Source organism: Malaya genurostris, chromosome 3, assembly GCF_030247185.1.
Source record: "Malaya genurostris strain Urasoe2022 chromosome 3, Malgen_1.1, whole genome shotgun sequence".
NCBI lineage: Eukaryota > Metazoa > Arthropoda > Insecta > Diptera > Culicidae > Malaya > Malaya genurostris.
This window is the reverse complement of record NC_080572.1, coordinates 194,133,870-194,156,376: the sequence shown is the minus strand read 5'-3', so window position 1 is coordinate 194,156,376 and position 22,507 is coordinate 194,133,870. Positions and strand designations below refer to the sequence as shown.

Below are 22,507 nucleotides of genomic sequence, written 5' to 3'. Positions count from 1 at the left end.
CATACACACACATCCATACACAGACATTTGCTCAGTTCGTCTAGCTGAGTCGAATGGTATATGACACTGGGCCCTCCAGTCCTCGGTTTAAAAGTTGCGGTAGAGATGCCTTGAGTAAAAACCCGGTTGTATATTTTTTTCAATTTTTATAAAGTGTCCAATTCAGCCCCGGTCTCCTCTATATTATTAAAACAATTATTGAATTTTTTCCTGGGTACGCGCCTGGTTTTCAGTAATTGTGGAATTTTCGGTTGCTTTGGATATAAGTTGAAGATAAAATGAACCGAATTTTTTTATATCCCAGGTTCCCAGTATCCGGTTCCGGATAGACTAACTTAGATTCAAATTAAAGATGTTATGGTGTTATTCAAATGAAAGGCATAGAACTAATTTCTGAACTTTTTTAATTAGTAGTAGTTTTTTAACTAGTAGAATTTCAATGAATTTCGCTGTAATGAACAAACAGTAGGGCGAGGAACCTGTTTTTAGACAAGTTTTTCATCCAAATCGAAAATATTTATGTTTCTGGAATATCGATTCTAAATTTTAAAATCGATTTCTACAGTGTAGATCTCAATTTGGATATATTAGGTTATTTTCAAACAAAAATTTGACTAGTTTTGAGATAATAGCTCAAGAACACTTTTGTCATTTAATAAAATTGGTAAAAAAAGGTATAACCCTTTTTCAAGGACAATTTTGGAAAAACAAAACAATGTCCATAAATCCAGAATGTTTCATTGAAATTTGAGAGGCTGCTGTCGATTCCGATTCCGAACCGGCTCGAAATTCGCCGTTGTGCATTTACGGATTCGAATATGATTTGAGTACCTTTCGGTGCGAGAAATCAAGCTCATAACTTTCGATTTTGCTGGGGGATGCAAAAATAGTTTCATCTCGATGAATAAAAAAATTGTCGAACTACATATGCTTTGTTAAGTTGGTGTAACAATTTTAATCGTAAAATGTAATTTCTACAGCCCATTCTTAAAAACTATTGTTTGAAATTCATTTGCGGATACGGCGATAGTACGAAAATCAATGAATCGATGAATCTTCACTCTCACTGCAAATAAATTTCGAATGGGCAAATACATTTTCTTCACGAACTTAGCAAAGTATGTGTTTGTCGACGGTTTTGATTTATCAAAACAAAATCATTTCTGCATCTTCTGGATTAATCGAAATATTTGGGCAGGTTTTCCCGAACAGAAAAACGAAAGTAACGTATGTTATGCTCTTCCAGCACCGCTTATTGCATATTAGGTTAAAACATTTTTGTAAAAAGTCAAAGTGTTATTCAAATTTCAAATGTGTTTCACACTTTCAGTTAATTGACACAATCCATCAAACAATGAACCTATGATTAGCATTCGCCTCGTAAATCAATTTCTAATCAAAATACAAGCAAAACGAATTTATTAGTAAAACATGCAACCGTAAGTAATTAAACTACGTTAATCCTACAGTAAACATAACGGTTTTTGTTCAATCTGTAGAAACAAACATGCAATTGATTTTAAAATCTCCATTAAATTTGAATAACATTAGTACTCATGCAATCGCATAATTGAACTACCGTTAGAGTACTGTCGGATAGTAATAGAATTTACAGTTAGTACTGAGAGCAGTGCAAATAGTCAACGATCTACGATGCGTTCAAGTCACAATTCGTGCGGCCGCGGTGCAAGTGCTCTTACAAACTAGTAGCAAACCATCGACAATGATTTGATTTCGGAAGCACTCCCGGGCTCCCAGCGTTTGATCGATGGAGTTAATTTCCGATTTTCTTCCGATGAAACCGACCTGCCGGTGTGCGTGTGTCTGTATCTCCTCCAAAACTCGATGATGCTATTTGAATGCACCGGTATCTGGGTTCACTTGAATGGTTCAAATTTTGAATGAAACTGCACTCGTTTATCTCACAAAACAGTACGTACAGTAAAACAGCCTTGGGTTAGATCTTGCGTTAGTCACATTCCGTCGTTCAGAGTGTCACGTTTCGACAGTTGTAAGTTGTAAGTAGTAGATAGCAGATACGGTTGAGGGTTAAATAGTTAGAATATAAGCGAAAGTTAGTCATGCACATTTGATTCAGTCTCGAGCGGAATCTGTTTTTGGTTAGGTTTCTGTGATTCAGATCGAACACGTATGATTTCAACCGAGTGTGTCACCGAGATTCCGATTGAATGCCGAACAATCATTCTGATTGAGATTTTAGAATTCTTGGAAAAGAGAGAATTTTCCAATGTCAACTGATGCCGATTCAACATACAGCGCGCTCTGTTCGTCGGTAATGACCATGCAAATTGTGTCACTGATGATCGGATGAATGAAGATGAGAAGAGGCTCTCTAGCGTACTGGCATCACACAAATTACAAATCGCAAAATCGTCAAACAGTTCAACTTACGGTACAGACGATCATCACACAAGAAATGCTTACAATTTGAGTTTGCCTGTTGGATGCACCGCCCGACTGAAGTGGGTCAAATTTGTTTGACTTGCTAAATATCATTGCCAGCATTGCGTCTACCACCGACACGGGGATGCAGTTCTACTGCTGCAAAATGCACATACACATGAAACATGAGTGTCAGTTGGAAGTTGGGATAGAGACTGATGGATATGGCAATACATTGGCGAGGAAGGAAATGGAACGAGTCTTACAACCGAATTATTACCGAGTTGTTTATGAGAAACCTGGAAATGATAGTTTTGAACAGAAAAAATACTTGAAGGTCGAATAATTATAAAAAATCAGTTTCCTCACAGCACATTGTTGTTGAAGTTTTGTTTGTATAAAATTGTCGTAATGATAATTGCTTCAGTATTCGATGTTTGCCTAATTCTGAATAACCTATTTATTAAAATATATTGATTTATCTATTTTGTCACTATGAAAATCAGTTCACAAAAACAAATTATTCGCAAACAAATTCATCAAAATAGGTTGAAAAGGAAATTTACGTGCACATTGGACATGTACGATGCACTGTTGATTCTTAGATATGGATAGCTGATTTTCAGATTGGGAAAATGTTTATATATCAATGCTCTACCTTTACCAGAAAATTCTTGACGCAATGTATCATCAACGATAGAGAAATGACTTGAAACAGATTAATTAGAGATTCAATGCTTAAGCGTTTGAAAAAGTTTAGAAAACGATTTAGAGACATTGCTAGATAAAATAAGTCAAAACTCAGGACTCTTTTCAAAAAGATCCATAAAAATCTTGCAGTAGACATCGAATAGATTCTATATAGTTGTATTAAAGATTCGGTGAATGTTTTGCGATACTTCACAGCAATTTTATTAATTTGTCAAAGAAATCGGAACGACGGTTAGAGTATGAGGTGTAGGAAAATAGAGGGAATAATTCGAGGAATATTCCAATCATCAGTACAGGCGAAATTTGATTGGAATCATAGAAGAATTAGGGTGGACCCCATATCACTCTAATTCTTCTATGAAAAGACGCAAGAAAAAAGCATAGTTCATAGAATAAAACTCGCAAAGTACAATAAATCGAGTTAACTGTAGCGATTTATTGAGTTAAACATTTTCATCAAATAATCTCAAAGATAAGCTGAACAAATGAAAATGAACGGCGTACAGATGTTTCAGATAAAACCAGCTACGAACATAGATCGGAAAAGCTTGTCTAGGCAGACTCATAAAACTTTCATCGGAAGGAGGAAATAAAATATATTTTATTTTTTACTCGAGTCCACGGGCGTGGTCAAAAAGGTACATGGCCAAGGGGCAATTCCATATGAAATCGAAGGTCAATTTTATTTGTATATTTTGATTTGTTTTCTTTATGATCAAAAGAGACAATTTGTATCATAAGTTTTAATTTTTTTCTCTAGTTTTACTTTTGACAAAGAACTAAGCAACAATCCCTTGAAATTTTCATAAATATATGTTTCAGAAACGGTGGGTCCGATCGATTTGGTGTCTTTTGCAATGTCTTAGGTAATTATAAAAACTGGAAAAAAATAATCTAAAAAAAACACTTAAAATTCAAATATCTCAAAATAATATTTTTGATATTATTTTTTTTTTCGATATGTTGTAGCTGCAGTTCAAACTAAAATACTGTCAAATTTCTAAAATGGGGAAATAATATTTGAAATAGTTATATATTTTCAAAATAACATACATTTTTGAAAATCATGAAAAATTTATTTTCATTTGTTTTTAAACATTTTTATGCTACAGTTTTCTCGAGATACAGCAGTTTGACAAAAAACCTGGAAGTGTTTTATTTTGTACCTTTTTTGTGATATTTGAATTTTAAGTGTTCTTTTTTATAAAGAATCACAATTTTTTTTCAACAGCACCATTTTTTTACATAGTTCTTATAATTACCTAAAACATTGCAGAAGATATCGCATCGATCGAACCACCGTTTCAGAAACATATATTATTTAAAATTTTCAAGGGATTTTTTCTTAGTCCCATCTCAAAAGTAAAGTTAGAGTAAAAAGGGCAAATTGATTTGCAAATTGTTTCTTTTGCCCAAGAAAAACGCTTGAGTTAAATAAAAAAATATAAAATTAAAATCTCAAAAAATCTGTCATTTGCGGTGGAATTGCTCCTAGTTTTTTTTCCAATCTATGTTTACAAATGTTTCTATTTAAATTATCTATCCACCAGTCAATTTCATAGTTTTAGTTTCTCCAAAGTATTTCTTACCAAAAATACCAATAAAATCAATCGTTACAGAAAAATCGTGCTGCAATTGAAATTAAATTGCATAAATTAATTTCAATTTCATATTATTATTGAAAAACATTGAAAAATAGGTTCACTCTTATTGTTGCACCACTTAGCAGTTCTCAATGAACCGGCATGCGACGTGACAGTTCAACATAAACCCTTGAATATACGTAAATCTTAAACTCTACATGGGTAGGAAAGCTTAAAAATTTGCACCGGAGCACAATGTTTTTACTGTTTATATTGAACTACTAAGCGGCATACTAGCTCAACGTGAGCTGCATTGAAAAGTTGAAGGGAAAACGTAAAAAAGTGAAAAATCATTTTAGAATGATTTTCTGTTCAATTCCACTACACAAGCTTTTTACACTGCCACTTATTCAGTTCACTTAAAAGTCTAACGAATCTAATCAAAGCATAATGAAATTTTTTTTTATTTTCAAGAAAGTTTAGAAACAGATCGAAAAAAAATCACAAATGACTATTTGAAAAGAAAATTTAGGAAAAATTTTCCAGCACAGACAGAACCTGGAAATATTCAATTTTTTCGTGAAACTGTTTTTCAGTTGAGTTATACTGGAGAAGCGAAAAAAAACAATATCACAGAAGCAACAGCGTACCGTACATGTACACTGTGTACGGTCAGTAAATTTCCTTTTTACTTTTTTTTTTTCAGAAATCGTTCATGATGTTATTGAAATATAAATTTGGGCTCAATTTATTGATTTGTTTTTGTAAATTATATTTATCGCAATTAAATAGACAAATTGAATCGAAAAACTGCAAGGGGTAGATTTTTTTTCTTGAATACCAAATCGTTTTTAAACCGTAAACTTTTATATCTTTCTTTTTGAAATTGCTAGAGTTCTACTAATTTTGAGGAAACCGTTCTAAACTCTTCCGTATTTCATTTTCAATAATCAAATGGTGATGAGGTAACAATTTTTGGAATGATGAATCCTTTTTAATAAATTTATAGACCCCAACATAGTTTTTACCTAACTTTCTATTATGTCTACTAGAGATTCTATCTAATTTAAAATGAATCGTTCTAAATCATTCCATAATTCTTCGCCAATCACTCAATTATTTTTCCAAATCCATCATCGACCGATGAAAATCGTGTTCAAGCAGATTCTATTTATTCAAACTTTGAAAAGTTTTCTTTGTTTCAAACCCAAATCTTTTCAATATCTTTTTTAACAATTATTTTAATTTTAATTTTAACGATTTTTTCTATCCCTGTTTTTAACCTTTTCAGCTTCCACCGAGAAAATCTGATCTAAAGTTGTTTGAAACTAAACTACACAGAATTTTCATCAAATCCCCTTTTCTAAAAATAATAACAACCTACGTTTTATCTCAATGTAAGAATTTTTTTAGGTCGGAACACATCTGTGGTTTTTCTTTTTATTGTGATATTGTGTTTTTTTGTTTTTTTTTGGGTTTTTGTGTTCTTGTGTTTTTGTGTTTTTGTGTTTTTGTGTTTTTGTGTTTTTTTGTTTTTGTGTTTTTGTGTTTTTGTGTTTTTGTGTTTTTCATGTTTTTGTGTTTTTGTGTTTTGTGTTTTGTGTTTTGTGTTTTGTGTTTTGTGTTTTGTGTTTTGTGTTTTGTGTTTTGTGTTTTGTGTTTTGTGTTTTGTGTTTTGTGTTTTGTGTTTTGTGTTTTGTGTTTTGTGTTTTGTGTTTTGTGTTTTGTGTTTTGTGTTTTGTGTTTTGTGTTTTGTGTTTTGTGTTTTGTGTTTTGTGTTTTGTGTTTTGTGTTTTGTGTTTTGTGTTTTGTGTTTTGTGTTTTGTGTTTTGTGTTTTGTGTTTTGTGTTTTGTGTTTTGTGTTTTGTGTTTTGTGTTTTGTGTTTTGTGTTTTGTGTTTTGTGTTTTGTGTTTTGTGTTTTGTGTTTTGTGTTTTGTGTTTTGTGTTTTGTGTTTTGTGTTTTGTGTTTTGTGTTTTGTGTTTTGTGTTTTGTGTTTTGTGTTTTGTGTTTTGTGTTTTGTGTTTTGTGTTTTGTGTTTTGTGTTTTGTGTTTTGTGTTTTGTGTTTTGTGTTTTGTGTTTTGTGTTTTGTGTTTTGTGTTTTGTGTTTTGTGTTTTGTGTTTTGTGTTTTGTGTTTTGTGTTTTGTGTTTTGTGTTTTGTGTTTTGTGTTTTGTGTTTTGTGTTTTGTGTTTTGTGTTTTGTGTTTTGTGTTTTGTGTTTTGTGTTTTGTGTTTTGTGTTTTGTGTTTTGTGTTTTGTGTTTTGTGTTTTGTGTTTTGTGTTTTGTGTTTTGTGTTTTGTGTTTTGTGTTTTGTGTTTTGTGTTTTGTGTTTTGTGTTTTGTGTTTTGTGTCTTGTGTTTTGTGTTTTCGTTTTGTCTTGTATCTTGTCTTGTGTCTTGTGTCATGTCTTCTTTCTTGTCTTGCGTCTTGTCTTGTGTCTTGTTTTGTGTTTTGTGTTTGTCTTGTGTCTTGTCTTGTGTCTGATCTTTTGCCTTATCTTGTGTCTTGTCTTGTGTCTTGTCTTGTGTCTCGTCTTGTGTCTTGTCTTGTGTCTTGTCTTGTGTCTGGTCTTGTGTCTTGTCTTGTTTTTTTATCTTGTGTCTTGTCTTGTGCCTCGTATTGTGTTTTGTCTTGTGTCTTGTCTTGTGTCTTGTCTTGTGTCTTGTCTTGTGTCTTGTCTTGTGTCTTGTCTTGTGTCTTGTCTTGTGTCTTGTCTTGTGTCTAGTCTTGTGTCTTGTCTAGTGTCTTGTCTTGTGTCTTGTCTTCTGTCTTGTCTTGTGTCTTGTCTTGTGTCTTGTCTTGTGTCTTGTCTTGTGTCTTGTCTTGTGTCTTGTCTAGTGTCTTGTTTTGTGTTTTGTGTTTGTCTTGTATCTTGTCTTGTGGCTGATCTTTTGCCTTATCTTTTGTCTTGTCTTGTGTCTTGTCTTGTGTCTCGTTCTGTGTCTTGTCTTGTGTCTTGGCTTGTGTCTGGTCTTGTGTCTTGTCTTGTTTTTTTATCTTGTGTCTTGTCTTGTGCCTCGTATTGTGTCTTGTCTTGTGTCTTGTCTTGTGTCTTGTTTTGTGTCTTGTCTTGTGTCTTGTCTTGTGTCTTGTCTTGTGTCTTGTCTTGTGTCTTGTCTTGTGTCTTGTTTTGTGTTTTGTGTTTGTCTTGTGTCTTGTCTTGTGTCTGATCTTTTGCCTTATCTTGTGTCTTGTCTTGTGTCTTGTCTTGTGTCTCGTCTTGTGTCTTGTCTTGTGTCCTGTCTTGTGTCTCGTCTTGTGTCTTGTCTTGTTCTTGTATCTTGTGTCTTGTCTTGTGTCTCGTCTTGTGTCTTGTCTTGTGTCTTGTCTTGTGTCTGGTCTTGTGTCTTGTCTTGTTTTTTTTTTATCTTGTGTCTTGTCTTGTGCCTCGTATTGTGTCTTGTCTTGTGTCTTGTCTTGTGTCTTGTCTTGTGTCTTGTCTTGTGTCTTGTCTTGTGTCTTGTCTTGTGTCTTGTCTTGTGTCTTGTCTTGTGTCTTGTCTTGTGTCTTGTCTTGTGTCTTGTCTTGTGTCTTGTCTTGTGTCTTGTCTTGTGTCTTGTCTTGTGTCTTGTCTTGTGTCTTGTCTTGTGTCTTGTCTTGTGTCTTGTCTTGTTTCTTGCCTTTTGTCTTGTTTTGTGTTTTGTTTCTTGTCTTGTGTTTTGTCTTGTGTCTCATATAAAATCCAATTATTGTTCTTAAATATAAGTGCTTTAACGACTGGTTATGGGTTATTTTATTGTATTGAACGGCTTTTCTCAGTCTAAAAAGTAAGGCAGACGAGTTGTTTTTAAATTTGCAAATTTAAAAACAACTCGTCTGCCTTACTTTTTTCACTAAGAAAAGCCGTTCAATAGAATAAAATATTGTTCTTAAAATTAAATGTATCTCTGATTTAATCAAATCAAAAATATTTGAATAATCCTTTACATATAGAAACTGAAACAAGTTTTTATCATTTGATAAGTATAGTTTCATTCAGTGGACAATATGAAAAGTTTTAGAAAAAGTGAGACAGTAGGTCGCAAGGTAATTTCCACTAGATAGAAGAGTTGTTATTAGAAATAAAAGATTCCTTTGTAGTAGCCTTAATTCCATTAATTGTCGCTCGTTTCCAAGTTTCTCGGTTAAACGTAAAATAATTTTCGAAAATTGAAATTTTTTGACGTAGAAGATTAGGAGCCTAAACATCGATACCATCAGAACTTCACGGAAAAGATTTCTGACCAGATCCAATAAAGAAAAGACCCTTCGATGGTTTCACTAGAAAGATACTGCAGGATAGAGCGAAAAGAGAAAAAAGTTAACGAATGCAACTATTCTACAACAACATTCACTAGAGAACCGATTTCCATCAGATACATACACGATTCGAAGACTACATAAATAAATTACATCACAAACTCACATTCCAACAGGAACCAAAACCACAGAATCTGTGCAACGCACGACTTATGAATAGAAACATAACTTTTAGGATGACAAAACCTATCGAAAAGACTTATCGACAACAGTTGAAGATTCATTCAAAATTCACCATAATTTGATTGTTTATGAAAATCCTATTTCGATGCCACGATCGAAGGTCGTAGGTGCCAATTGCTTGGTTATTTACTGTTACGACTTCTTCGCCAAGATGCTCAGAATATTTCGAAAGACAAGATGGAAGATAGACAGCCTTGAGAGAGAGAGGTCGGTTTCACTCACCCGCATCCAAAATCAAATCATCGGCGATATTGTTGTGCTCGTCATCTTCCTTATTGATAGCTTTAACATTACCTAGGGTGTCGAACGTCGAGGGGGCATTCTTGCAGCCGTACCACCAATGTGCCACCGGTCGTGGGAACGGCGGATCAGATTGGTCAACCTAAAAAAAACAAATAACATGATATGATTTCATCTAATTCTAAGATAGATCGAAGCAAGTCTTACGGAGAATGTTCTATCGTTAAACCGATAGTACTTATCGTCCTTGAAGAAGTACGTATATCCGTTGGTGTACTGCAGAGCCGCATCGATGTTGTTCGGCAGTCCCTCCCAGTTGGAGATCGGTTTCGGATACGTCGATTTGACCGGGGGCCTCTTCAGCGGATCGAACCGCCAGAATTTACTGCCCTTGTAGAAGTAGATCTTTCCGTTACCACCCCACACCATAGCAGCGTCCAGATGATCCGGAATGCCAGTGAAACCTTCGCTAATCTCCTTCGGATAATCTCCGTCAACTCCTCGGCCCGAGTATCGCCAGTATTTGGTCCCTTGGAAGAAGTAGGTTTTGCCGTTTTTGTACGTGAACGCAGCGTCAATGTTTCCTGAGAAAAAAGGTCATCGCACATAAGTTACAGTTTACCAAAAGCGGCCTACTTGCTGTTCTAACCTGGTAGTCCTGGCCAACCGTCGGAAATTTTCCTGGGGTAACCTTCAGCAACTGCATTCTCGGTGAGTTTGTAGTACGAGTCTCCTTTGAAGGCGTATGTACTGCCGTCCGCTCCATTGAAAATGGCATCGATTTTGGGCGAGGAGCACAGCTCTGAGTCAGGATCTTTCTGCACCGGTCGTTGTGTCGGTCGTGGATTATATCCACCGCCACTGTTGGTTTTTCGTCCGTAGAGAGCTTGAATTCCCTGAAATTCATAGCACGATGCCACGAGATACAAGAAGCTACAAAAGAAAACAACGTTGCACTTACCTGAATATCATCGGAATCTAACCGAAAGACCGGATCATATCCACGGTAGAACGGTGCCATCAGTGCCGACCGTACATCGGAATGACTCAGTCCCAGTGAGTGACCGAACTCGTGTGCGGCTACCTGAAATAAGTTTGTCCCCCGACTTTTCGCAATGGTCCAGAATTCCGCATCGTCAAAGTGAGCGTCTCCTCCGTACACCGGGAAGTACGCGTGGGCCAAGGTACCGCCCGGTCCGTCAAACGGATCACCATCGCCATGTTCGTTCACTTCAAACCTTATATCTATATGCACTGGAGCACTCTTTTTCGGTGTAAACGTTAGATCGGTATACTCGCTCCAGACCGAGAATGCTTTGGCGATTTCCTTGTCCACCTCGTTACGATCCAGTTTCGAGGGGTATTTGGATATCCGGTAGGTAAGTGCTTTCACCTTCCATCGGCTGCCCTGCAGGGCATAACGTTTCGATCGGGAATCCGATCCGAAGCCTACCTTGTCCCGCACTCCGCAACGTGGCAGTGACATGAGCTCCATCGTTTCGCTGTCCAGTTCACCGGTCGCATTCAGACCGGCAAAACTCTGGAACTCCATGATTGCTTTCTCCCAGGTGTCCTTGTCTAGCAGGTTCCCGCTGGTAGGATTTCGGTACTTTGCACTGAGATATCCAAACTGTGACAAGTACAGCTGTTGAGAGAAAACAGAAAATAGCAGCATTAAATGAGTGTCAAAATAGAAAAATTCAGTTCTACCGAGAAGCCATTGATACAATTTCCGGATAATAATAGGACCCATATGAGAAGGAGCAAATTCATAGCGAGAATATCTTCCTCTCGCTGCAGCTTTCCCGTTCGAAATGAGATCCATGGAACCAACTCTAGTGGCTTAATTTCAGAATCCTAACACTCACCAGAAGGCTAATTGATATTCACAGAAAATACCTAAACGAGCGAATTAAAGGCCAGGGGCACTCGGCGCCCATTCATTGACAGACAAACAGACATTAGGAGGGTCGCAACGCATTATCGATTCTGCGCGTGCAATCCGCCGATTTCACGACCGACCGACCGACCGGCAGAACCTCGGGAGATTAAGATCTACGCTGAAAGATAGAGGCAACCTACTTCCAGCCGGTCAGTTTTTCACCTTACCACTAAGCAGGACAATGACGCAAGTGACAAAGCTTGACGATAAAATCCTGCAAATAAAAATTGGTGGCACTGACGGAACCTAAACCGTTTGGTGTTTGGTCAAGGGGTCAAAAGCGTACGCAGTGTGAAGTGTGATTTCTTCTATTATCATCGATGAGTCTTCGTTTGAAAAGATATGTTATGGAATTTTTCGATAGTGTTTCTTGCTTTTTCCTGAAATTCTGTGCAAGCTAATTTGATCTTGATATAATATCAATAGTAATTTCGAAATCTCAAGTAGAACAAGACATTTTGTTGCAACCTAAATTAGCTTAAAAAAATAAAATTAGGTTCTTTACAAGACTCGACCTCACCTACAAAGTCTATTTTTTCTCTACCTAAAGCATTAACGTAAAAACCTGTTTAAATCCATCTAGTGGTGTAATAAAGCCTTTCTTATATCAATCATATTCTATTCAAAATGTTTCTCTACGATTCTTGAAAAAAAAGAGATTCTTTGTTCATTAACTAATATTACCTACAGAATGAAACAGTTCTCTGATCTGTTAGGCCATCCATGATAAAACGACGGTAGGGCCCTTATTGTAGGTACTTCCCGCACTGAAACCTGAGAAGCGGTATAATCGAAGTCGATCCGTATGACCGTCAACATGACGTACAAACTCTACTAGTTATTATTCAAATTTTTATGATTTTATACCATTTTCACATCGTACTTTAAACGACGGTGTAGATTTTTGTTGAATCCGAAAAAATATGTCTAATTTTTGGTAGGAGCATAAGATCTTTCATTTGAACCTAAGATTAAAAATATTGGTTGTGAAATCCTTTTTGCTTTCTCTATAGAAAGGTATTAGAATTGCTGGAAAAACCGACTTTTGAACGGAGCCTCGGAGACCCACAGTGTTATATACCATTCGACTTAGTTCGACGAGATCGGAAAATGTCTGTGTGTTTGTGTATGTGTGTGTGTATGTGAGTGCACTTTTCGAAGATATTTGAACGCGCTCAACTTTCTCAGAGATGGCTGAACCGATTTTAACAAACTTGGGCTCGTTTGAAAGCTACTGTCGGACCATTGATCAAGTTCGAAGAGCAAATGGCTGTAACTTTTGGTTCCGGAGATATGATTGTATAAGTGACGTAACCGACTAAACAGGTTGATTTTTACCGCACTTATATACATAAGAATGCCAATATTTTGGGATCACCTGTAATTTCGTAAAACGTAAGTGCTCAAAAGTTTAGGCACCTCAAAAAATGTCCTCATGCAAAATTTGAGCTAAATCGGACATGCGTAAGGGGTGCTGCCCGGCGGTTAAGGTTCGAAAATTTTAGATCTTGAAAAAACACCATAGGGGGGAGTACATGAAATTTCCAAAATCGAAAATATTTTTGAATGCCGAAACTCTTAGAACTGCATGAAACGTCGAGATTTAGTGTCATCTCAAAAAAAAAATTTTTTGAAAAAATCTACTTTCTGGGACTTTTGTCCCAAAAAGTCGATATTTTCAAAAAAATTTGTTTAGGGATGACACTAAATCTCAACGTTTCATGCAATTCTAAGCCTTTGGCATCAAAAATGCGTTACATACGCATGTTACATGCACACACTCACATAAATACAGACATTTAACATAGTCGACGAACTGAGTCAAATGGTATATAAAACTCCGGGCCTCGGTTTAAAAATCGATTTTCACAGTGATTGCACCTATTTGAGAAAGGCAGAATTCGCCCCAGAAAACAAATTATATTTATCAGTCTGTAATTCCGGAACCCGAGGTCCTATCTAAATCAAATTCGGTAGTGTGATATGTGGTTGTAAGACCTTTCATTTGAACCTACGCTTGTGAATATTAGATGAGCAGGTTCAGAGAAAATCGATTGCACGTTTTTAGTTCATTTTGCACATTTCACCCTGTAACTCCCAAACCGCAAGTCGGATCCAGATAAAATTAAATAGCAACCCATGGGACTATAGGGCCTTTAATTTGAATTTTAGTTGAAGAAAATCGGTTTAGCGGCCTCTGAGAAAATCGAGTGCGCCTGTTCTTCATATTTTTTCACATTTGACCCCGTTACTCCCGAACAAATCCGATCCGGGTAAAATTCTACTGTTTCTGGTAAATTGTTTCCTGGGTTTACGATAGGAAAATTCCCAAAAAAATTGCTAAGCAAAACTATCATTTTCATTTTTCACTCTAGAGTTCATAATTTGGTTCTATTTGATGACTTTCTAAAAGAAACAAAAATTTAATAATGAAATTTTTCTTTAAATTTTGAGCAAACTCATACCATTCTTTAACAAATCAACATATTTGAATGAAACTTGAGCGGCCTCTGAGAAAATCGAGTACGCTTTTTCTTCATATTTCTTCACATTTGACCCCGTTACTCCCGAACCAGTCCGAACCGGGTAAAATTCTACTGTTTCTGGTAAATTGTTTATTGGGTTTACGATAGGAAAATTCCCAAAAAAATGCTAGGCATAATTATCATTTTCATTTTTCGCTCTAGAGTTGATTATTTGGTTCTATTTGATGACTTTCTGAAAGAAACAAAAATTTAATAATGAAATTTTTCGTCAAATTTTGAACAAACTTATGCCATTCTTTAACAAATCAACATATTTGAATGAAACTGTCGCTGAGCGTAGATAATACAATAAACTTAAACTTATTGTTTAAGAAACCAAAAAAAAAATTCTAATATTTTCTATGCAATTTTTAAAAGCAATTGATGTTTTTAATGTACTGGACTTTAAAAGAATCGGGGAAAATATACCATAGTACAATAAAATACCGTAGAATCTAAATCCGTCGAAAAATTTATGGACCAATAATTGTTTCAAAACCCATGACGAATAATAGTACGACTCTCGGCACCGTGTTTTCATGTGCGCCGGATGTGGCAAAACGCGCATTTGTCAACGCTCTTGGAATTTCCATAGGTTTTGAATTAATTGCTTGGCCCACAAATTTTTGAACGGGTTCAGATTCTAGGATTTGTTTTTGCATTGTGGAATATTGTTCCCCATATTTTAAAAGTACAGAGCATTGAGAAAAAATCAATTGTTTCCAGAAATGAATAGAAAAATTCTTTGTATTTTTTATCTACGATCTGTGAAAGTTTCATTCAAATAAGTTTGTTTGTTAAAGATTTGCATGATTTTGTTGAAAATTTGATGGAAAAATTTATTTTGCTATAAATTTCAGAAAATCAATTTTTTCAAGGTTTTTTTTCCTGAGTATTTTTAATGATCGAATAGAACTAAGAAATCTTTAAAGAATCGAAACGTTATATATTTTTCATCGAAACGTTATATATTTTTCATGAATTTTTTGTGATCCACCTAAATTTTGAATAGAGTTGAAACTGTTGTCTATTAAATCGATTTTACGTTTCGCCTTTGACTCATTAGTGCGTAGCAGTTTATGTTAAACTGCTAGCGCGACCTGGCGGCTCAACATAAACCGCTAGGCAGACGTAAAGTTAATGCTATTTGCAGCGTTTAACATGAAATTTTCGAAATTGAAAATTTGTTTTGATGCCAAAAGTTTTAGAGTTGCATGAAACGTTGACATTTAGTGTCATCTCTAAAAAAAAAATCAGGACATCGACTTTGTGGGAGTTTCGATATGACACTAAATTCAATTTGAAACTAAATCTTGATTTTTCTTGTGATTCCAAGACATTCGGCAACAAAAAGAAAATTTTCGATTTTAGAAATTTTTGTGAACCCCCTCCCCCTCCTACTCTAATTCCGCCAGGTAGCCACCATTACCTATATCCGATTTAGCTCAATTTTCGCACAGGGACATTTTTCGAGGTGCTTAAACTTTTGAACACTAGCGCTTCCCGAAATAAGAGGTGATCGCAAAATATTGGCACCCTTGTATATAATAGAGCGGCAGAATAAAAACAATGTGTTTTGTCAGTTACGCCACTTATACCATCATATCTTCGGAACCAGAAGTCACAGTCATTTGATTTTCGAACTTGATCAATTACTCAATAGTATTTTTTAAACGAGCCTAAGCTTGATTAAATTGACGAGGGCGTGAATAGTGAATCATTGTTCCTCTCTTTTTGATGAGTAGCAATAAGAGTTCTTATTTTCAAAAAAAAAAATGGATGGAAATAAGGGCTTGCTGAAAAAATAATGTTTCGAGAGTTTTCACTTCACTGGATTGAAAATACTATCGATTGCCTAATCTTGATTTAGTAATAATTCTCTACTGGAGACTGATACAGTGTTAATCTATCCAGTCATTTTTTGGATATGATTGCTCAAAGGGGGGCATGCGCTTATATTTTTTGGAGTTATGTTTTTGTGGTACGTATCGTAAGGGAAGATGAGAATTAGATTTGTTTTGAGAATTCCTCAGAAACTCAGAAACTTAAGGAGCGACGAAAGTGATCGAAATTTTTTAAACGCAAATGAGAACTTTTGCTTTACTGCCATAATCCCCAGATTTGGCTCCTTCTGACTATTTTTTCCGATGTTTCATGCACTTGCTGAACAGTACTGCACTAGTTATGAAGATGTAGAAAAATGGCTCAGGACCTCGCTTCAAATGATAAACTGTTATTTCGATGTTGTATTCGAGACTTAGTAAAAAGATGAAAAAAAGCTTAACTTTCGATGGCAACTACTTTGAATAAGGTAACTTAAAACTATTATTACACCCAAAACTCTGTTTGCGTAAATTTTTTTACGTTGCCTCTTTTTGAATAACTGTTTTTTATGAACAAAATCCTAAATAACGTAATATTTTTTTACGAACCTACTTCGTAAAGAGGTTTTTTCATACAAGGAAAATCATTTCCGGATCATTTACATTCCATGGATACTACTATAATATGGGTATTTTCAGAACGGGTTTGATGAGTATATGTTGGAAAACGATGTTTGAGTTGGTTTTAAAATCCAAGATGGCGGTTTCCGGTTTATTGATGTTCCTCAAACCCCCTTACAATATGGGTATGTTCGTAACGGATTTGATGAGTAAATGTCGAAAAACGATGTTTGAAATGGTTCTGAAATCCAAGATGACAACTTCCGGTTTATTGATATTCCTCAAAACTCCTTACAATATTCCTCAAAACCCCATCAATAACTGATTTGATGAGTGGATGTCGAAAACGATGTTTGAGGTGGTTCTGAATTCTTTAGTTCCTTACATGTTTTAGTTCATTATGTGAAGAATTTCGTTTTATTTGGGGCACTTGTTCAGCAGTTTCAACAGTCTTGATAATCTGGTTTGACTGGTATTTTAGTATTTTTTACTGATTTCTGCTATAATTTAGATCTGCCGCAGATATTATACTACTATTTCAAAAATGTAAATGACTACTTACGTTCCGAAAATATGTATATTGTGAAGGTATTCGAGCAGTTCGAGTAATATCAACACATACTGTAAGGGTTTTCAATGAATATCAATAAACCGGAAGTCGCCATCTTGAAATTCAAAACCACCTCAAACATCGTTTTCCAACATGTACTCATCAAAACCGTTCCGAAAATACACATATTCGGATGATTTGTGACGAATATCTATGAGCCGGCATTCGCCATCTTGGAAATTGATGCGACTTAGAAAATCCTTTTCATACAAATACTAGTAATTTTTGTTCCATAGTTATCCATTACATTACATGCATAGGGAAAACTTTTTTTACGTTGAAAATTCAAAATAACGTAAACTTTTTTTTGCGTCATAATTCGATTTACGAAGTCCCGATTATTACGTAAATGGAGGTTTGGGTGTATAATAAATGTTTTTTTATTTATACCCTGCCTTAACATTTTGGTCGTCGCCGGGTCTCTTAAACCTAGTACTTACAATCAATAGGTATTTCTATTACAAAAATCCCGCATTATTATCTATTACATCTGATAGACACAGGGGGAAGGGTATAGCGTGATGGGATAGTCGATGCCTTTCACGCAGCCCGCCTGGGTTCGATTCCCAACCCCGCACATAGGGTCAGAAAGATTTTCTGGTCCGAAGAGGCGAATGACCTAAGATGTTAAAGCCTCTATAATTGAAACAAAAAAAAAATCTGATAGACACCCTTGTAGACATTTCTTGATGGACTTAACATCGAAAGATGTATGCCAGTTATTCTTCCGAACCGAATTTGAAAAGTCGGTTTCACAGTCACACAGTCATAATATTTCTTTATAAAAAGACAAAAAGCAGTGCATATAGATAATCCACGTGAAATGCCTAGAGCATACATTCTTGCTAACTTTGCTGTCGATGTATCTCATTATAGCTCGACATATTCAAGTACATTGACTTACAATCGGCAGTCATCTGGAGCAGGTTAGATAAAAATTTCATAGTCTCTGAACTGATTCAGATTTTGAGTTGAGTGAATCTGATACAATCGATTCTTGCACTATTTCATTCATTTAAATGAAAATTGTTTTATTAATATCTATAAGTTTAAAAAAATGAAAGATCGTTCTGCTATGCAAGTGTGGAAGTTTTCGTCTGCTGCAAATATCAGTAGGCAGCTTTTCGATGGAAAGTTTCGCAACGATTGAACAAGCATAATATACGTATAAAACGTTTAATAGTCGGTTGCTATTTAGTAATAAACTTTCGTGGCTAATATATTGATTAACTAGCTGACCCGTCGAACTTCGTCTCGCCCGAAATGATTTTTTTGAATTTATGTTTTCGGACAGCAGAATTGTCATTCGTCTTATGCTGTTAATGTATCTTTTTTCATTATTTTACTGATTACTTGGATGCGGCTAATTCTTTAAAAAATATTGTGAATAAGTTAAAAGGCTTTGTTATACAAAAATTAAGCGATAGCCATGTCATCTTTTGAGTCAGTGCATCGATCAGCGATTGTAGATCTCACTCAAACTAAGATTACTACTTTAAATAGATTATGCGAACTTACAAAAGCTGCCCTCGCGACTTGTAGTTAGCCACTACTCGCTAGTTTGGTGATATTGATGAATGTTCGTAGCGTGATAATCACAGGAATAATTTTCGATTAACAATTTAGCGAGGAAACTTTTTTTATTTTTTGTTTATGACATCCGTGCAGTCAGTAATTATTTAGAAAATTACTGACATATCAGAGACTCGGATGATTTGTATCGCTAAGTTCGGCTCCTCTAGTAGAAGGTAAAAGTTTAGATGCGGTTTCTCGCTTACTTAAATGAACCTTGTTACGTCACATTTTTCCGCACTTTATCTTCAAATCCTTCGATTGTGAAAAAATGTAAATCTTTCAGCATATCTCTGGGTCATAGGCGTTCAAAATTATTAAAGATAAATCTAGTGCGGATAATTTAGGATTGAAACAGCCATGTTGTGAGTAGTACAGTGATATCAGTAACACAAACTTAAAATATTGTTTCCTCGACAGTAGAACTTCAAGTATTTGACTATAAGATGCTGCCTAAATAGTTTCAGTAAGTTGATGTTCTATCATATTTGACAAACTCATTTAATTATTATTTCCAAGCGAGAGCAAGTAATTTTCTATGTGTTTCTATTCATATCTCTAATGGCATTCAAAAGGCATGAAACTGTAATGTTTCACTCGTTTCAAAACATTCCATCCTATCTGTTCGTAACGAGAATAGTTTATCTGCACGCACGTAACTACACAGAATCTCATTAGCACCTGCTGCAATCAATTTCATTATCATTTATTTGACATTAACCTGGTTCATTCAATCGTTCATTATCACTACCATTTCTCCACACTCTCCCAGAATGTCCACATTCCAAGAGCGCACACTGAATTCAATCACTTTTCGATATCGCACCAATTTCGTAACGTTTACCTTCCGGCTCATACCAATGTTTACAATCAATCGAAAATGACCGTTCGATGGTATTGCGGGGGAAAAGTTGGCTCGATGATCGCGCGCACGGTACGAAAGAGCAAAGCAACGCTGATAACCAACCGATAGCGCCTAGTCACACCCGAACGGTTTGAACGGTCTGTCACCTGATTTACCGGGGGTCTTTCCAATCACACCCAACAAGTCATCGTCCAAAACGGGTCTTCGTCGGTCTGCGCACCGGTGCATTATTGGTGGTACGTACTATAGTTTTTGTCAATTTCAACGATAACGGTGGCGCGCAGTAATCGTTTCGAAACTATTTTTTTTATTTTCAAGGTTAGGTTCAACGTAGATAACAGCGAAGGGAACTAATTTGTGGAACTAGAATGATTAACTGCGGGGATATCCCCACTGCGACAAATTTCCCGTCCGGATGTCCTAACGATTATTTTTTGTTGGTTTTTTGATTCGGAAAATTTACTATTCGATATGGGTTTGTTGTTGAAGTGTCGAGCAAGGACATTATTTTTTGATCTCTTATATGAATACTATCAAATCAAAATATTTAGTGAATAACAATCAATTGAAAATAATTACACCTTGACAAAAACGTTCATCAAACACCTAAGCTCTTTTAATTTCATGAATAAATACATAAGCAAAGCCTTGGTATTACATTATTTTTGTGGAATTTGATCTTCTGAGATTTAACGGACTTTGCAATCGATTGACACTAACAATCCTTCCTATCGACACTAAGAATCTTTTCAGGTCGTTGCTCGAATATACGACAACTGGCTTGAAAAACCAGCGCCTCGGGAACTGCCAACCCGAGTTAGTTAAATACCGAAAAAAAACCCGAAGATATTGAAACGTTTGAATTTTTATGCCTATACGTATACAACTTTTGTAGCTTTTTCTGATAGAATTTGGATTTGGCAGTCATTTGCCAATCTGTGCGTATAGAAAAATATGTCCACAATAATCGAAATTCCAGTTAGCTGTAAAGATAATACGATTTTCATTTGCAAAAGTATCTATTTATTGTCCTATTGCAATGAGTGAAGGGAAGGAAGGTTTTATGTGGTAGACAAGAATTGTGCCCTGACTGATGATTTTTCTCACTTTGGACGCACTACTGTCTACAAAACTAATTCACCGGTTCAAATCGCAGGCGATGTTCTTTAATACTTAGGGGTTAGGTAAACTAAGCAGCAGTATGAAAAATGTTCTGAGGTAAGCGAGGATTCTGTGTGAAAGTGAAATAGATTCCTAAAGCATTTCGAAATCAAAAGCAGATATATAATTATTTAGAAGATCTCAGACATGTGCTACAGAAATAGTAAGACAGTAAACGCAAAGAAACTATAACAGTTCCAGTGGAAAAGTTTAAAATGTCTGTTAAAAATACCCGTAAAAGGCACACCGAACATTGGGTACATGAGTAATCTTCAAAACATTATTTTTTTATCCTTTGGCCCCTCTCGAAACGAAATCCTGGGTACGGGCCTGACTAAATATGTTGATAAAAAAATCTATTTAATATAGTAATCATTTGTCAAAACGGTCAAAACTCACAAATGTCATATTCTAGGACGAACGTAATTATATCTAGTTTTATTACTCTTGATTATTTTCTATCAAAATTTGAATATTTTGTAAATACATTTGAATGAAATTAGCTGCAACTTCTTTATGCCAAAAACACTGATCAAATTTACATCAAATGTTGGTTTTAATAACAGTTCGAAATAAAAATATTGAAAACATAAAGATTTGAAATTTTGGAATTAATTTTTTCGATAGATTTTCTAATTAAAATAAAGGGTTAATGATTTTCTAAAAACTTTTTTGCAGCATTTTTTTGTACCATTAACAGTTTCCGAGGTGCATCCGTTTGAAGAAAGTGCATTTGCATATTTGGCTTTAGTACAAGGTTTCCTAGGTAAAAATAGGTAAATTGATGTATAACTTTTCCAGAAAAAAATAGATCTATGCATTACCTTCTACAAAATTATGGGATTTTATATTTGCTACAATTATTCCAAACAAAGTATGTATAAAAACATAACTTGAAACAAGTTATGAATCAAAAACTGATTTTAGGGAGGGTTGCCATAAAAACGCTTTGTATATCCGAAACGGTGCGACCTAGACTTTTGGTATACACTGAGGTCTTTTTCATGCGACTTTTTTATGCGAATTTTCAGAATTATGCGGTTTTTGTTTATGCGAAGTCTCAGAGTTATGCGGTTTTTTTATGCGAATTTTCAGAGTTATGCGGTTTCCCTGCTGCGGTTTTATTACGAAGTTTCAGAGTTATGTGGTTTTTTATGCGAAGTTTCAGAGTTATGCGGTTTTTTTATGCGAATTTTCAGAGTTTTTATGCGGTACGTAAACTCGCATAAAAAAGACTTCAGTGTATTTCCCAAAGTAAATTATTTTTAAAAGTTCTAAAACTTTGTAGAAGAAAAAAATTTCCTATCTCTTCAGAAAAAAAAGTTATGGTTATATTTTTTGTCAAAGTAGGCCATGAACAATTAGGAATAAAATCAAATTACCCGGTATATATCGCTTTGGCAGCTACTGATATATGTCCACGTTGTTATTGATTCGAACCACTGTGCGATGTACTGTTTTCGCAACGCATTCACTCTAACAGGTTTGCTTTGATCAATGCGTTCCACGCTCACTCTGACATCAACCTAAGAGTGGGTCCAATCAAAATGATTTCGTTTGACTTTGAGCAGAATTTTCTTTTCAATAAATATGAACATAAATGATTAATATTGTTTTGTTACTACTGTACAAATAACTTTGACTATGTCTACTATTTCTCATTGGAAATCTTTCGCGTTACGCATCTCGTTGCGTGTCGCGCCCACTCTGGCTTCATCCTAAATCGACATTGCGTTTCAACGTAAAACAAATGAGTCCATTTCTGGTGATTTGCTATAAACCGGTAGTCTTTCGGTTATGATTGGCTCCTTTGTATGTAAGTATTCCTTAAATTTGAAGCTGTCTGGTGACCACGAAATTTGATTGAATCATTTGTAGAGTAACAAGAGACTTCAAAGACTCGTATACTTCTTACGTTTCGCCTTCGACTAATCAGTGAATTAGCAGATTAAGTAAAACTGCTGATA

General features: G+C 35.3%; 1 protein-coding gene across 4 annotated transcripts in view; it reads right to left on the bottom strand.

Moving 5' to 3' along the window:
- Positions 1-22,507, bottom strand: part of LOC131439179 (matrilysin) — a 128,443-nt gene that overhangs the window by 7,219 nt on the left and 98,717 nt on the right. For 2 of the 4 annotated variants that reach the window (XM_058609898.1, XM_058609899.1), the window contains exons 3-6: positions 10,383-11,066; positions 10,071-10,317; positions 9,629-10,005; positions 9,476-9,563 (exon numbers count right to left, since the gene is read on the bottom strand). In XM_058609898.1, the coding sequence (XP_058465881.1) occupies positions 9,476-9,563; positions 9,629-10,005; positions 10,071-10,317; positions 10,383-11,066 (1,396 nt within the window). Of the gene's footprint in view, positions 1-2,445; positions 2,563-9,403; positions 9,564-9,628; positions 10,006-10,070; positions 10,318-10,382; positions 11,067-22,507 lie in introns of all 4 variants that reach the window. The other 2 variants (XR_009231071.1, XM_058609897.1) reach the window with 2 other exon arrangements.